Genomic DNA, 15865 nt, shown 5'->3' with positions numbered 1-15865 from the left:
TTCTTCCTGTATAGCCAAGGAGGCTCTCTCTCAGCAGGTGCTGCCAGAGAGGGTGCCTCAATTCCCAGTTCCCACATATCCTTGTGCCTCATACCTGCAGGGTAGAGTCTGGGTTCTAGCAAAAATCTCGGTGGGATTTCAGGCAAACCTCCCACTAGATCTATAAAGAGATTAGAAACTGTGGTGCAGTGTTGGTTAAAAGGGGGTAAAATGCCAGCCTTGAGAGAAAAGGCTAAGGGACAGCATCTAGGCCCTGAGTTCAAGCACCAGCACACACGCGTGCATACATATACACACACACACAGGATGGCCACACCCATAACTCAATTCCAGACTGTAGGCTTGGCCCCACCCAGCTCTCTAACACCCAGGCTGGAGATCATCCCATCCTCGTGAAGACAATACTTTATTCACTAACACAGGCCACGGGACTGTAGTGATGGGGGTGGGCCACGGCTCCCAGGGACCCCGAGTTCCAGAGCAGCCAGGCCGGCCGGCCCCATCCTCTCCCGGGCCCAGGTGCAGGGGCGCGGGAGGAGCCACACGTCCAGGTCGGTGCAGCGCAGTCTCCCCGGGCCGAGGCAGGACCAGGGCGGCTCAGCTGCCCTCGCATTCCGGGCAGCGCTCGGTGGCGGTGGCGGCCGTGGCGCCGACTGGAAGCTTAAAGTCCCGGCCACAACCAACGCAGATGTAGAGGCGACGCCGCATGTGTGCGCGACGGTGGCGGATGAAGTGCGAGCTGAGGCGGAAGCGGCGGCCGCACTCCGCGCACGGGTAGGGCCGCTCGCCGGTGTGCGTGCGCGCGTGCTCCGCCAGATTAGAGCGGTGGCCGAAGCGCCGGCCGCACACGGCGCAGCGGTGCGGCTTCTCGCCCGTGTGCACGCGCCGGTGCTTGGCCAGCGCCGAGCTCTGCGCGAAGCGCGTGCCGCAGTCGGCGCATGCGTACGGCCGCTCGCCCGTGTGCGTGCGCCGGTGGCGCGCCAGGCACGAACTTCCGCCGAAGGCTCGTCCGCAGTCCGGGCACGCGTACGGCTTTTCGCCCGTGTGCACGCGCAGGTGCTGTGCGTAGTTGGAGCTCTGCGCGAAGCGCCGGCCGCAGTCGGCGCATGCGTACGGCTTCTCGCCCGTGTGGCGCCGTCGGTGCTGCCGCAGGTTCGAGGCGGCGGAGAAGCGCTTGTCGCACTCCGGGCACTGGTAGGGCCGCTCGCCCGTGTGCGTGCGGCCGTGTTTGGTCAGCGCTGATTTCTGCGAGAAGCACCGGCCGCACTCGGTGCACGCGAACGGCCGCTCGCCCGTGTGCGTGCGCGCGTGCTTGGCCAGCGTGGAGCGGCGCGCAAAGGCGCGGCCGCAGTCCGGGCACGCGTGGGGGCGCGCGGGGTCGGCGGACGGCGCTGGCATCTCGCCCGGGACCTGCGGGGAGAGGAGAGGACGTGTCAGCCCTGACCCACAGGCCCCCGGGAGCCGGACACCCGGGTCAACCTCTTTGAGGACACAGCCGTGCCAGCAGGATAGGTAAATGGGGTTGTGTGTCTTCGCTGCATACGGAACACATCACCATGCCTGCTGGCTTTCCAGCTATTCGTACTAATGCAGCAAATACTTATTGGGCAGTTGAAATGTCCCAGAATGTGTCATGGGCACTGAGGACTCAGTACTAAGTAAGAAGACAGCATTTTAACATTTCTTCCTTTCAGGAAGAACGGATGAGGGATGCTGGAAACTTAAATAGGGTTGTCAAAACACCTTAGCGATAGAGTAACATCAGGGGAGAAGAGAAAAATGGAGAGATGGAGGCAGAAGAGTAAATTAGCCACAGTACTGACTGGCTTCTAGTGTAAATTAGATGGGGAGCCAGGTGCTAGTGGCTCACACCTGTAATCCCAGCTACTCAGGAGCCTGAGAGCCGAGGATCACAATTCAAAGTTAGCTCAAGCAGGAAAATCTGCAGAGACTTATCTCCAATTAACCAGCAAAGAGCTGGAAGTGGAGTTTGGTTCAAGTAGTAGCCCACCAGCCTTGAGCAAGAAAAAAAAAAATCTAAGGGAGAGTGTGCCCTGACCCTTATGGGCATAGTTAAAGGTGGGGATCTATTAGAAGGGATGAAGAGTTTTGAGCAGGGAAGTGGCTAACTAGATCACCCTTAGATCAACAGGCTCCACAAGAAAATGGAGAGCAGAAGGCGCAGAAGGGTTCCATAAGGAGGCTAGTCAGTGATAAAAGAAGACATAGCTGTGGGGAGGAAAGGGATGGTAGGGAAAAACCAAGAGGGGGTAACAATGCTTTATAGGAAAAGACTCATTACCTTGCTCATGTAACTGTAACCCCTCTTTACAGTATCATATATATGTAAATGTATGTATATATACAACATATATATATATGTATACACACACACAGACATATATGACATAGCTTAGATCCAAGAAACCAAAGTGGAAGGTGGATTTGGTGGGAAGTTGGATTCTGGCTGTGGTTTATGACAGAAGATTTAATAATAATGGATTCGAAGTGGTATATAAAGAGAATAATGAAAGGTTTTTTTGGGGGGTGGGTTTAGCAACTATTGAAGAAGCTGTCATTTATAGAGATGAAGATGATGGGAAGAGCAGGTTGTGAGGTGAGATCTGTTTGGGGCTTTGTGGACAGTCAATTCTTGACACATCTAGAGCTCAGGACTGGAGATGTTAACTGAGAAGCTGTCAACCTCCAGGTGGTTTTTAAAGCCTTGAGATGAGAGAAGATCACCCAGAGAATGGGCACAGAAAATCTGGGACAGCAAGATAAGCAGCCAGCAACCAAATCTGAGAAGAAACAAGGACAGTGACATCCTGGGCCAGGACGTTTGACCGACTTTTAAGAGTAAGCACCTTTTGTTTTTTTAAGCTGTGAAGAAAAGAGCAATGGTTAAAAAAAAAAAAAAAAAACAACTGGTATTCTGAGGACTAAAATGAAAATATTTGGAAATGAGCCACTTTCATGAAGCTAAGAGTTTTGAGAGATAAAACCAGAAAGAAAGAAAAAGGATAGCTTTGTAGGAGGTGGGTAAAAGGAAACATTTTGTATTAACAGCAAATCGGAATGATGAGGCTCTGCTTCCTTAGAAAAGGGAATGCTCAGCTGGGAGCAGGCTCACACCAGTAATCCTAGCTACCCAGGAGGCTGAGATCTGAGGATCATGGTTCAAAGCCAGTCTGATTGGGAAAGGGCTCCAGACTCTTACCTCTAATTAACAAGCAGAAAACCAGAAGTGGAGCTGTGGCTCAAAAGAATGCTCAGCCCAGGAAAACTGTAATGAGTATCTAGGGTGGGTCAAGCAATTAAGAGCACTAATTCATAACTGAAGGAAATCTCTGGCATATATTAAGGTCAAGACTGTGTTAGCATCTCTCATATCCAGTCTCTTTTTTAAATTTTCCCTTGTGCCAGACCTGGGGCTTGAAGTTGGGGTCTGGGCACTTCCCTGAGCTTCTTTTGTTCAAGGTTCGTGCTCTACCACTTGAGCCACAGCTCCACTTCTGGCTTTTCTGGGATAGTTTATTGGAGATAAGAATCTCACCAACTTTCCTGCCCAGGCTGGCTTTGAACAGCGATCCTCAGATCTGTCTCCTGGGCAGCCAGGATTATAGGCATGAGACACCAGCACCTGGTGTATTCCTTCTGTTGTTATCCTGTTTAAAGATGATGAAACATGGTAAAAGAGGATAATTAACTGCTTTTCTGAAGCTACAGATGGACAGATCAAGATCAGAGAGTACCAGGTACCTCTGGCCCATGCTGCTGAGGAGGCTGAGGTCTGACAATCTTGGTTCAAAGCTAGCCTGGGCAGAAAAGTCTATGAGACTCTTATCTCCAATTAACCTCCAAAAATCATAAGTGGAGGTGTGGTTCAAATGGTAAGAATGCCAGCCTTGAGCAAAAAAAAGCCAAGTGAGAGTTTGAGGGCCTGAGTTCAAGTCCCACGGTCAGCACAAAAAAAAGTTGGGAAAAAAATTAACTTTGAATTCAAACTGGGAATCAAAATAAATTGAAAAATTAGCAAATGGCTAATTTTAACCATATACTACTACTACTACTAATAATAATAATAATAAAGCCGGGCGCTGGTGGCTCAAGCCTGTAATCCTAGCTCCTCAGGAGGCTGAGATCTGAGGATCGCGGTTCAAAGCCAGCCCGGGCTGGAGAGACCGTGAGACTCCTCTCTCCAATAAACCACAAGAAAACCGGAAGTGGCGCTGTAGCTCAAGTAGTAGAGTGCTCGCCTTGAGCTGAAGAGCTGAGGGACAGCGCCCAGGCCCAGAGTTCAAGCCCCGCGACCCACCAAAATAAATAAATAAAATAATAATAATAATAATAATAATTCAACAGTCCCTTCATGCGTGATTTGACTTTCCTATTTCAATGCTGTCAAGTATGATCAGAAAATACCAAGTGGAGGGGCTGGGAAGGTGGCTCAGTGGTAGAGCGCTTGCCTTGCATGCATGAGGCCTGGGTTCGATTCCTCAGTACCACATAAGCAGAAAAAATCGGAAGTGGTGCTGTTGCTCAAGTGGTAGAGCACTAGCCTTGAGCTGAAGAGCTGAGGGACAGCACCCAGGCCCAAAGTTCAGGCCCCACAATAGACAAAAAAAAAAAAAAATCTAGTAGAAATTCCAGGCCAAAAAAAAAAAAAAAAAATCAATCTGTAAGTTTCAAGTAATTTTTATTACAGCATACTGTTATAATTGTTCTATTGTTCTAGTGGTTGTTAATCTCTTTTTTTAATTTATAAATTAAACTTTGGAAGTAGAAATGTGGCTTAAATGGTACAGTGCCAGTTCCCCTCCCCATTTTTTTTTCTTTTTTTTTTATGAGGCTTGAACTCTGGGCCTGGGTGTTATCCCTGTGCTCTTTTGTTCAAGGCTACCACTTTGAGCCACAGTGCCACTTTTGGTTTTCTGGTGGTTCATTGGAGATAAGAGTCTCACACAGACTTTCCTGCCTGGGCTGTCTGTGAACCTTGATCCTCACATCTCAGCTTCCTAAGTAGCTAGGATTATAGATGTGAGCTACTAGTGCCCAACTACAGTGGCAATTTTGAGCAAATAAGCCAAATGAGAGAGCAAGGCCTTGAGATCAAGCCCCAATTTTGGCACAGAAAAAGTAATTATAGATATGCAGTTAGGAAAAAAAGCATAGTTAGGAAAAAAGCATAGTATATGTAAAGTTTCAGGGTTTCACTAGGAGGTGTCTTGGAATATATCCATAAGGTGGGGAGGGGACTGCCATTAATGCCACAGTATTAAGCTTTGACAACACTACTCTATGTACATTATTGCACTCACTCTCCTAGTCAGGTGTTACCTCTTTTTTGGTAGAGAAGCCTGAGACTGAAGGAAGCAAATTTCATAATCGAGGGGCAACCAGGAGACAATGCTTCCCTGAATTGACACCACTAAGCTGGAATAGGCTGGACTCCAAGTCCCTGACTTTCTCCAAGAGAGATTCAAGTTAAAATAAAACTGGATACTTTAAATCAAGAAACTCCCCACTGCAGGTCTGGCACAGCCTCAGTGCAAGGTCACACTTGCCAGTCTTGGCCTGGTTTTGACATGCAGGGTTTATTCCAACACTTCAGCCATTGTGAAGAGAACTTTTTTCATTACATTGATATTTTTCTGGCCCTTTTTTTTTTTTTTCCCTTGGCACCCTTCTTTAAGGTGACTTTGGTGCACCCTGGGGACTTCTTATTGACTTCACTGACATGGACAACAAATAAATTCTTCACATAAGCACGAAGATCAAGATGTATTATACTTATCAACCTATTTGTTGAATAGTAACCCCTTTGTACAACTACTTAAATATCAAAACTTTAATTATTTATGTTTTGTTGGTTTGGGGGCTTGAACTTAGGGACTGGGTGCTGTCCCTGAGCCTCTTTTTGCTCAAGGCTAATGCTCTACCACTTGAGCCACAGCACCACATACAGTTGTTTGTTTGTTTTATGTCTTTTTGTAGGCCGTGGGACTTGAACTCTGGGCCCAGGCCCTGTCCCTGAGCTCTTCAGTTCAAGGCTAGCACTCTACCACTTGAGCCACAGTGCCACTTCCATTTTTCTGGTGGTTAATTGGAGGTAAGAGTCTCACAGACTTTCCTGCCCAGGCTGGCTTTGAACCTCGATCCTCAGATCTCAGCCTCCTGAGTAGCTAGGATTATAGGTGTGAGCCATCAGCACCCAGCCACTTCCAGTTTTTGAGTGATTAATTGGAGGTAAGAGTCTCGTGAGGACTTTTTTGCCTGAGTTGGCAAAAAAGTAGCTAGAATTATGAGTGTGAGGCACCAGTGCCCAGCTTAATTTAATTTTTTTTAAAAAAGAAGAATCTTGATTCTTGGTGCTTGAAGAAGAATCTTGGTTAGAAGCTGATTCTAGCTTACTAAGACTCTGGGCTACTCATTTGTTTATCCTGTCTCAAGGTCTTGAGGACATAAGTTCAAAGTTTCCCAATTTGCGGTGGCCACAGTGTAAGATACAATAACATTCTAGGTCGTGTGTGGGAAATTTTCTATCTTCTTATAATCATTATGTGTTTATTTCATGGACATTAGAAAAACCATGGATTACTCGAAACTCACAATTTCACCAATATGGTTGTTTAGATGAAGGTAAATTTACTTAACAAAACATTATGAATCCATTTTAAGAGCACTAATAGAATACCGTGAATAAGATAGTACACATGCAACAGAAACTTGACAAATACCAGTGCAGGCTATCATTAAAGGCCTGTGGGTGTCTTATATTCTACAACTAGTAGACTTAAAAATTATAATAAATATCTGAATTGCAACAATGGGGCACTATAGAGGGAGAATTAAGTACAGTAACAATCCAGGAATAAGAAATGAATAATTTTTGTCTTCTTGCTTAAATTCTTGTAACTATGGTCAACATCCTAGTTGCATCCTTAGCCATTACTTTTCTAATTTACTTGTGTGTATGTATGTGTGCTGGTACTGTACTGGGCACTTCTTTTGTTCAAGGCTGGGACTTTATCACTTGAGCAACAGCTCCATTTCTAGCTTTTTTGGTGGTTAGTGACAAAGTCTCATAGACTTTCCTGCCCAGGATGCCTTCAAACCATGATCCTCAGATCTCAGTCTCCTGAGGAGCTAGTATTACAGGCATGAGCTACCAGTGCCCAGCTTACTTTTCTAATTGTTAATAATTGATTCCATTTTTTGAGTATTCACTATGTTCCAGGAACTGTGTGCTAAGTGCTTTTTTTCCTCTTATTTTCCTTTGTTGAAGAGCTTGGGTTGGGAATGTGGCTTAGTGGTAGAGTGCTTGCCTAGCATGCACCAAGCGCTGGGTTCGATTTCTCAGCATCACATACACAGAAAAAGCCAGAAGTGGTGCTGTGGCTCAAGTGTTAAGAGTGCTAGCCTTGAGCAAAAAGAAGCCCTGGCTCTGAGTTCCAGCCCCAGGACTGGCAAAATAATAAGTAAATAATAAAAGCACACCTTTTTTTGTGGGCCTGCTGAGGATAAAACCTAGGGCATTGTTCATAGTACATAACCACTGTACCATTGAGCTACATTCATTTCCCACAACAATGGTCTCATTTAAAACTCATTCAAAATTTCCACAGTGTCACACACCAGTAACCCCTGCCCTTAAAAGTTGAAAGCCAGCCTGAGCTACATAGTGAGAAACTGTCTAAACATGTAATCCTAGCTATTCAGGAGGCTGAGATCTGAGGACCAAGGTTCAAAGTGAATCTGGGCAAGAAAGTCCATGAGACTCTTATCTCTAGTTAACTACCATAAAGCCACAAGTAGAGCTCTGGCTCAAGTGTTGAGTGCTAGCCTTGAGCATAAAAGTTCAAGGACAGTGCCCAGGCCCTAAGTTCCAGTCCAGGACTGGCATATACACAAACAGAAAGAAATCACAATCCTTTGTGTTAGCTATCTTGCCCATTTTATAAATGAGGAAACTGAGATAGAAAAAAGTTGGCTGGGAAGGTAGCTCAGTGGTAGAGTGCTTGCCTTGCATGCATGAGGCCCTGGGTTCGATTCCTCAGCACCACATAAGCAGAAAAAGCCAGAAGTGGTGCCATGGCTCAAGTGGTAGAGCACTAGTCTACAGCTGAAGAGCTGAGGGACAGAGCCCAGGCCTAGGGATCAGGCCCCACAACCGAGAAAAAAAGAAAAAAGTTACCTGGCAAGCCAAGGCTTTAGTGCTACTAAATGGCAAAATCAAGGTCTGAACTGGAGTTCTGTCATTGTCCAGAACATCTATTCTCTTAATGCACAATACAAACATAAAGTCTCCCTTAATAAAGTTTGAGAGGCACCTACCCAGCTTGTCTACTCGCCAGATCCTTCTAATAGTCAAAATCTTCCTTCTTTTTGGTACCAAGTAAAACCTGTCTGGGTACAGTTGTCCACACATGTAATCCCAGCTACTCAGAAAACATATATAGAAGATTGTGGGTTACAGGCTAGCTAAGGCAAAAGGCATAATGCCCCCTCAGAAAGAAATAACCTAGGGGCTGGGAAGGTGGCTCAGTGGTAGAGTGCTTGCCTTGCATGCATGAGGCCCTGGGTTCGATTCCTCAGCACCACATAAGCAGAAATAACCTAAAAGGTTGGCGCCATACCTGTAATCCTAGCTACTCAAGAGGCTGAGAACTGAGGATCGTGGTTAAAAGGCAGCCTGTGCAGGAAAAGTCCATGAGACTCTTATCTCCAATAAACCACTCCGAAAACCAGAAGTGGTGTTTGTGGCTCAAGTGGTAGAGAGCTAGCCTTGAGCTGAAGAGCTTAGGGACAGCACACAGGCCCAGAGTTCAAGCCCCACAACCAACCAAAAATAAAAAACAAACCAAAAGTAAAAAGGGCTGACTGCCTAGTTCAAGTGGTAGAGCAGGGTAAACTCTGGATATAGGTCCAGAGTTCAAACACATATTGCCAAAAAATTTTAAACATAGCCGGGTGATGGGAGCTTATCCCTGTAATGCTAGCTGCTCAGAAGCCTGAGATCTGAGGATCGCTGTTCAAAGCTAGCCCAGGCAGGAAAGTCCATGAGACTCTTATCTCCAATTAACTACTAAAAAGCCAGAAATGGTGCTGTGGCTCAAAATTGTAAAGCACTAATCTTGAGCACAAAAGCTCAGGGACAGCACCCCAGGCCCTGAAGTCAAGCCCCAGAACTGGCACACACACAAAAAAAATTGAAACACACACATCCTCTCTCTCTCCCCCCCCTGCTCTCTCTCTCTCTTTCCCCTATTACCCCAACAACTCAGAGACTGAGATCTAAGGACCATGATTTGAGACCCAATCAGACAAATATAAATAACTCTTATTTCCAGTTAACTAGCAAAAAGCTAGACAAGGAAGTTGAAAGAGACCCTGAATTCAAGCCCCAGCAATGTGCACGCATACACACACACCGAGAAATGCTCAATCTCAACCCTGCCCCAGATTTATGGACTCAGAATTTCCATTTTCAGCTAACAGTGTGTAATCCAGTAGTAGAGCACTTACCTAGCATGAGCAAAGTCTTAGGTTTGTTCCCCCACATCACAAAAACCAACAAGCAAAATCTTCATTTTTAACAAGATCCTCAAGTGGTTTGAATGCATGTTAAAAATTAAGCAACCTGTTAGTTATGGTGACAAACATCTTTAATCGAAGCTATTGGGAGACTGAGACCAGAAGATCCTAAGTTCAAGGCCAGCCTAGACAACATAGTGAGCCGCTCTCCCCCCCCCCATCTCAAAAAAAGAAAAGAGGGCTGGGAAGGTGGCTCAGTGGTAGAGCACTTGCCTTGCATGCCTGAGGCTCTGGGTTCGATTCCTCAGCACCACATAAACAAAAAGAAAAAGCTGGAAGTGGCGCTGTGGCTCAAGTGGTAGAGCGCTAGCCTTGAGCTGAAGAGCTGAGGGACAGCGCCCAGGCCCAGAGTTCAGGCCCACGACCGGACCCCCCCCCCAAAAAAAAAAAATGAAGTAAGCTGATCTAAAAAAGAGGAATGGCTCCTGTGGAAAACAGGTGGAAAAAGCAGAAGGTTTTACAAGCTAAGACCTCATGGATAAAACCTCAGAGGTGAGAAACAGGTGAGTTTGAAGGTGGGCATGGGACAGATGTAGAGGAGTTAGGAATGAATCTGGAATGATGAGGTCCAATGGTGAAGAGCTTTGAATACCAGGCTGAAGAGCTGAGAATTCATCATAGGGAAATAAAACCACTCCAGAATTCAAGCCAAGGAGAGAGATGTGAATGAACATAAATTTTCCCTCTTAGAAAATCTTTTTCTGACCTGGGTACCAGTGGCTCATGCCTATAATCCTAGCTACTCAGGAAGCTGAGATCTGAGGATCATGGTTCAAAGCCAGACTGGGCAGAAAAATCCTCATGGGACTCTTAACTCCAACTAACTCCTCAAAAACTGGAAGTGGAGGCTGGGAAGGTGGCTCACTGGTAGAGTGCTTGCCTTGCATGCATGAGTCCCTGGGTTCAATTCCTCAGCACCACATAAGCAGAAAAAGCCAGAAGTGGTGCTGTGACTCAAGTGGTAGAGCGCTAGCCTTGAGCTGAAGAGTGGAAGGATAGCACCCAAGCTCAGAGTTTAGGCCCCATAACCAACAACAACAACAAAAAACAAAAAAACTGGAAGTGGAGCTGTGGCTCAAAGTGGTAGAACACTAGCCTTGAGCAAAAGAGCTCAGGCCCTGAGTACAAGCCCCACAACCAACAAAATCAAAACAACTTTCTACTCCTTAAAGATAGATTGGAGTTTGAGACACAGCAAATACTCCAGCCACTATATGCAGTGTAATTAAAGTTTAGCTAACAATCACAGAATTCAGCACTGGAAGGCACATTTGTTTGTTTATTGACAGGTTCTCACTACATAGTCTAGGCTGGTATGCCGGTCTCCCAAATGCTGAGATTACACTTTCCTGCCTGAGAGGTGTAATCTCAAATGCTGAGATTACAGGTATGTACCTTCACACTCAGCTGGCAGGCAATTTTGAGGTCACTTTGTGTGTGTGTGTGAGTCCTGCGGCCTGAACTTAGGGCCTTGGGTGCTGTCCCTGAGCTTTTTTGCTAAGGCTAGCACTCTATCACTTGAGCCACAGCGCCACTTCCAGTTTTCTGTGGTTTATTGGAGGTAAGAGTCTCACCAGCTTTCCTGCATGGGCTGGTTTTGAACTGCATCTCAGATCTCAGCCTCCTGAGTAGCTAGGATTATAGGCGTGAGCCACCGGTGCCCAGCTATTTCCAGATTTTTCTAAGTAGCTTATTGGAGATAAGAGTCTCATGGATTTTCCTGCCCAGGCTGGCTTTGAACCATGATCCTCACATTTCAGCCTTCTCAATAGCTAGGATTACAGGTATGAGCCTGGCTTGAGATCACTTGTTTTTACAGAGAGAAATGAGGTTCTGGGAGCCCCATATCCAATTATTGAGCCATCTGCTAAATGTTTGTAATCCTCCATTCTACCTTCTCCTAATCCACTTCTCCAGATGTCATTTCTCAGACTGGCATTTAATGATCTTATACCATTATCTCATTTTAAAGATGGAGAAGCTGAGGCAAAGGTGGTACATGGTAGAGGTAGGATTTGGTGGCTATATGATACACGATGAAGTCTGGCCAGACATATTGTCTTAGCTTTTATGCCAAACTGTCCTTCTGCTCCTCAGTGTCAGCCTGTCTAGTTGGGGTTCCCAAATACCCCTTCTCTCCTTCACTTCTTTTTGTGAGTTGTGGGGCTTGAATTCTGGGCCTGGGCACTATCCCTCAGCTCTTCAGCTTCAGGCTAGTGCTCTACCACTTGAGCCACAGTGCCACTTCCGGCTTTTTCTGTTTATGTGGTGCTGAGGAATTGAACCCAGGGCCTCATGTATGCGAGGCAAGCACTCTACCAATGAGCCACCTTCCCAGCCCTCACTTCAGCTTTTGAGCAGGCCACCAACCTTACACTGATGTCCTCCTATCAATCAATGAATCTTCTCAACAAACACTCCAACCATGTCCCTCCCCTGATTTAAGACTTCCCATAGGACTACAAGCTATACCCAGTCCATCCTCCTTGCTCCCCTGGCTTACTTCAAGGCCTTTTGTGCTCTGGACCCAAGATGAGTCCACCTGCTCCAGACCTTTACTATTAGAATATCCTCCTCCGGGAATGACCTCCCTCTCTCTCCATCATCTGTCGGCCCTCCTAAGCCTGTGTTGGGCCCATGTCAGCACACTATTGCTTCCCTACTGACTGGGGTGTGTGTAGGCATCCAAATAGGCTTCTTTGTTCATCTCCAGATCTCAGGGTTCAGCCTCAAATAAGTATGGATTTTTCTGGGCCCAGTGGCTCATACCTATAATCCTAGCTACTCAGGAGGCTGAGATCTGATGATATGGGTTCAAATCAGAAAAATCCATGAGACTCTTATCTCCAATAAACCAGAAAAAAACCAGGATGGAGCTGTGCCTCAAGTTGCAGAGTGCTAGACTTGAGGGAAAAAGCTAAGGGACAGTGCAAAAGTCCTACACTCAAGTCCCAGTACTGTCAGGGGGGAAAAAAGGAAGGAGGGGAGAGGAGGCTGGAAAAATATCTAGAAGGATGACAGCCCAAGGCCCTTAAGTTTAGGAATAATATTAATAATAATGACTGTTTACATAATGCTTCTGTGTCAGACACAGTTCTAACTTTTTTTTATTGTTGTTTTTTTGGGGGGTCAGTCCTGGGGCTTGAACTCAGGGCCTGGGCGCCTGTCCCTGAGCTCTGAAATGGAGCTGATAGCCCACCCTAAGCTCTAGAGCCTGTAAACTTAGAATATCTGTCTAAGTCAAAGGAGATCAGAAGGCCCATTGGGGCAGAAGAGGCATGCTGGGAGAAACTAATGGGCCAAGTCGGGGGAGGAAGGGGAGATGGGAGCAGAGCTACTTAGCCATTTAGACTAAACAGACCTAAGCAGCCAGCCCTCTTCCTTTTAGGACTCAACATGGCCATTAGGGGGCAGCAAACGTTTCTTAGGAACTGGGCCTTAAAACCTCCAGAGCAAGAGCCCCCTCCAGCAGAGTAAGAGCTACTCAGACTAGGGGTAGCCAGAATCTCATGCAGCTCTGGGAAGTAGAAACCTACTTGGTGGCAATTAAGGTCATAAATGGGGAACTCCAACTCATTATGATATCCTGAAAACCTTCAGCTACCCTCAGTACAGAATCCAGATTCCCTGTGAGCCTCCCAACCAAACCCTTACCATTCAACGGCATGAGCCAGCCACTTGCCTTTCCAATTCCACCTGATCCTTTGCCTGCGGCTGGTCCACTTCATCCCTCAGATTCCTACTGACCTCAGATACCAACTTTGAGACCCTAGGTCAGTGACCAAATTATCCTGGGCCTCAGTTTCCTCACTTGTAAAATGGAATGAACACTACCTACATCATAGAATAGAGGGTTTAGAATTGTCTGGCACACAGGAAACTGTGCAAGAGTTACGTACTGTTACTGTGGCCTAGCCTGACCTCCCCCACTCCGAAGTCTGAACTAAGTCATCTCTGGGTTTTACCGCCTCCATGTTCCTGCACCCATCACACAGGCTTGTGATTGTCTGTTTGACACCCAGCTCTATGGAGAGCAAAGGGGAAGTGCTTTGTCCCAAGCACCCAGCACAGACAAGAGTCTGGCACACAGCAGGCCAGACATCTGTGTGAGGGAAGCTAGGATGAAGGGCAGAATGAGTAAACCTTTAGATTCTAGGTGGGAGATGAGAGCCAGATCCCGGGCTTCCATCTGAGGAAGGCTGAGCGTGGCCCTCAGGATTGTGGGTGGCGGGCCCCAGGGTGTTTATGTGATGCTTACCTCCTTGTTGTCCACAGGGATCTTGAGTTTCACCACCTCATACTTCTCCTCACCTTCCTCCTCCTCACCCTTCACCAGCAGCACCATCTCCTCTTGCATTTCTTCCTCCTCCTCCTCCTCTGCCTGCTGTTCTCCAGGCATCTTGGTGATCTGAGGCATGGAGCTGGATCAGAAGCTCAGGACCCGGCCCCTCCCCCCTGCCCCTTCCCATGGCCCTGACCCAGACTAGGCGGTGCAGCGGTGGCTTCTCCAGCCCTGGCCTGGCCTCCGAGTCTGGCCCTCTCTCATCCACCCAAGCCCCATGCTCCGGCGCAGCCCAGGGGCCAGCCTAGGACATATCCATTCACCCCCACTCATCCCGGCATTCAAGGCCCTGAACAGTTCGAATCCCCAGCCCTCGCTAGTCGCTACCCTCCCCGCGCTGAGTCACTCCCCGGAGCCTGGGTCAGCGACCTGGAGCCCTGCGGGACGGGCTGGAGGCAGGATGGGGCGGCGACCCAGGGGAGGACTGCGCACTCACCAGCCCAAGGTTCGGCGCTCGCGCAGCCCCAGGCCTGGGCGCGGGGCGGTTCGCTACTCCGTGAGGCCGCGGCTCCGGGGACGGGGCGGGGGCGGGGCCGCGGAGGCGACCGCTCATTGGTCCGATGGCCTGGCCACGCCCCTAGGGGAGGAGCCCAGATGACCCAGACATTAGGCCCTATCCGCCTGGGGAGGCCCAGAGCCCAGCCCCTGCGCTTACCGAGAGACCCCCTACTCCCCAACTCTTAAGGATCGGAAAGCTTCCCTTGCCCAGCTTTGGAGGTGCCCGCAGCCGCGGTCGAGTCAGCTGCGAGGTCTACTCCGCGGCCAAGCTCGTCTGCTCCGCCCGAAATAGGCCACGTGCGCTCCCGCCCCGGCTAGGGCCTCTCGCTGGCGCCCCGCCTGGAGGGCGGACCCTGTTGCCTCCTCACCTCCTACCTCGTCCATACCTTTTCCCCCCTCCTGTTTCTTGCTTCCTTTCGTACTCTGCCCGATCTTCCGGCCTCTAGGAGTCTTCTTGCTTCTTTGAATTTATACCGCCCAAATCAACAGAAGCCCAAGCTCTTCTTGTTGTTTATTGTGTGGTAAACTTACTTTGCGCCGGTTAGGCCCAGCATTTACACACTTGGTCTCATTTGATATGTACCACGGGGGGAGATGGCCCATTTTACAGATGAGCTAAATGAAGTTCAGGGAAGTAAACTCATTTGCCTAAGTTGTGACTTGTACCCTAGCTGGAAAATTAGTCCAAACCCAGACCACCAAAGTTTGGCCCTCAGAATAATTTGTGTGTGTGTGTGTGTGTGTGTGTGTGTGCACGCGCGCCGCGCACGCCCGCACTGGAGCTACTCCAGGGGCTGAGATCTGAGATTCAAAGCCAGCCTAGGACAGGAATATCTGAGATACCTTTATCTCCAATTAGCCAACAAAAAAGCTGGAAGTGGGGCTGTAGCCCAAGTGTAGAGTTCAGTCTTGAGTGAAAAAACTAAGGGACAGTGTCCAGGCCCTGAGATCAAGCCCCAGTACACACACACACAGTTCAAAACTGGAGAAATCTTTTAAATATACACATAGTTTCAAAACAGTGGATTAATCTTATATAAACTGTAAAGTTTAGAAATTGGGATATCGGGGCTGGGAATGTGGGTTTGGGGGCTGGAAACGTGGCTTAGTGGTAGAGTGCTTGCTTAGATGAAGCCCTGGGTTCGATTCTTCAGTACCATATACACAGAAAAAGCCAGAGGTGGCTCTGTGGCTCAAGTGGTAGAGCAAAAGAAGTTCAGAGACAATGCCAGGCCCTGAGTTTAAGCCCCACGACAGGAAGGAAGGAAGGAAGGAAGGAAGGAAGGAAGGAAGGAAGGAAGGATGGAAGGAAGGAAGGAAGGAAGGAAGGAAGGAAGGAAGGAAAATGGTGTATGGAGCTGGGTGCTGGCAGCTCATCCCTGTCATCCTATCTATTCAGGAGTCTGAGATATGAGGATCACAGTTTGA

The 15865-nt window shown here is 47.9% G+C and overlaps 1 protein-coding gene across 3 annotated transcripts; it reads right to left on the bottom strand.

Moving 5' to 3' along the window:
* Window positions 1-387: 387 nt before the first annotated feature.
* Window positions 388-14711, bottom strand: LOC138841755 (zinc finger protein 771). 3 transcript variants are annotated; one of them, XM_070042619.1, is made up of 4 exons: window positions 14595-14711; window positions 14376-14516; window positions 13856-14005; window positions 388-1410 (listed from the first exon to the last, which is right to left on the bottom strand). In XM_070042619.1, exons 2-4 carry the CDS (start codon window positions 14490-14492, stop codon window positions 598-600), a joined length of 1080 nt encoding a protein of 359 aa, XP_069898720.1. In that variant the 5' UTR covers window positions 14493-14516; window positions 14595-14711; the 3' UTR covers window positions 388-597. The 3 variants fall into 3 exon arrangements, with proteins under 3 accessions (XP_069898720.1, XP_069898721.1, XP_069898722.1); XM_070042620.1 differs by lacking the exon at window positions 14376-14516; XM_070042621.1 differs by lacking the exons at window positions 13856-14005; window positions 14376-14516; window positions 14595-14711 and adding an exon at window positions 3557-3637.
* Between the last annotated feature and the right edge of the window lie 1154 nt (window positions 14712-15865).

Source organism: Dipodomys merriami, unplaced genomic scaffold (assembly GCF_024711535.1).
Source record: "Dipodomys merriami isolate MVZ:Mamm:240054 unplaced genomic scaffold, mDipMer1.0.p SCAF_328, whole genome shotgun sequence".
Lineage (NCBI taxonomy): Eukaryota > Metazoa > Chordata > Mammalia > Rodentia > Heteromyidae > Dipodomys > Dipodomys merriami.
This window is presented reverse-complemented; position numbering and strand designations above follow the sequence as displayed.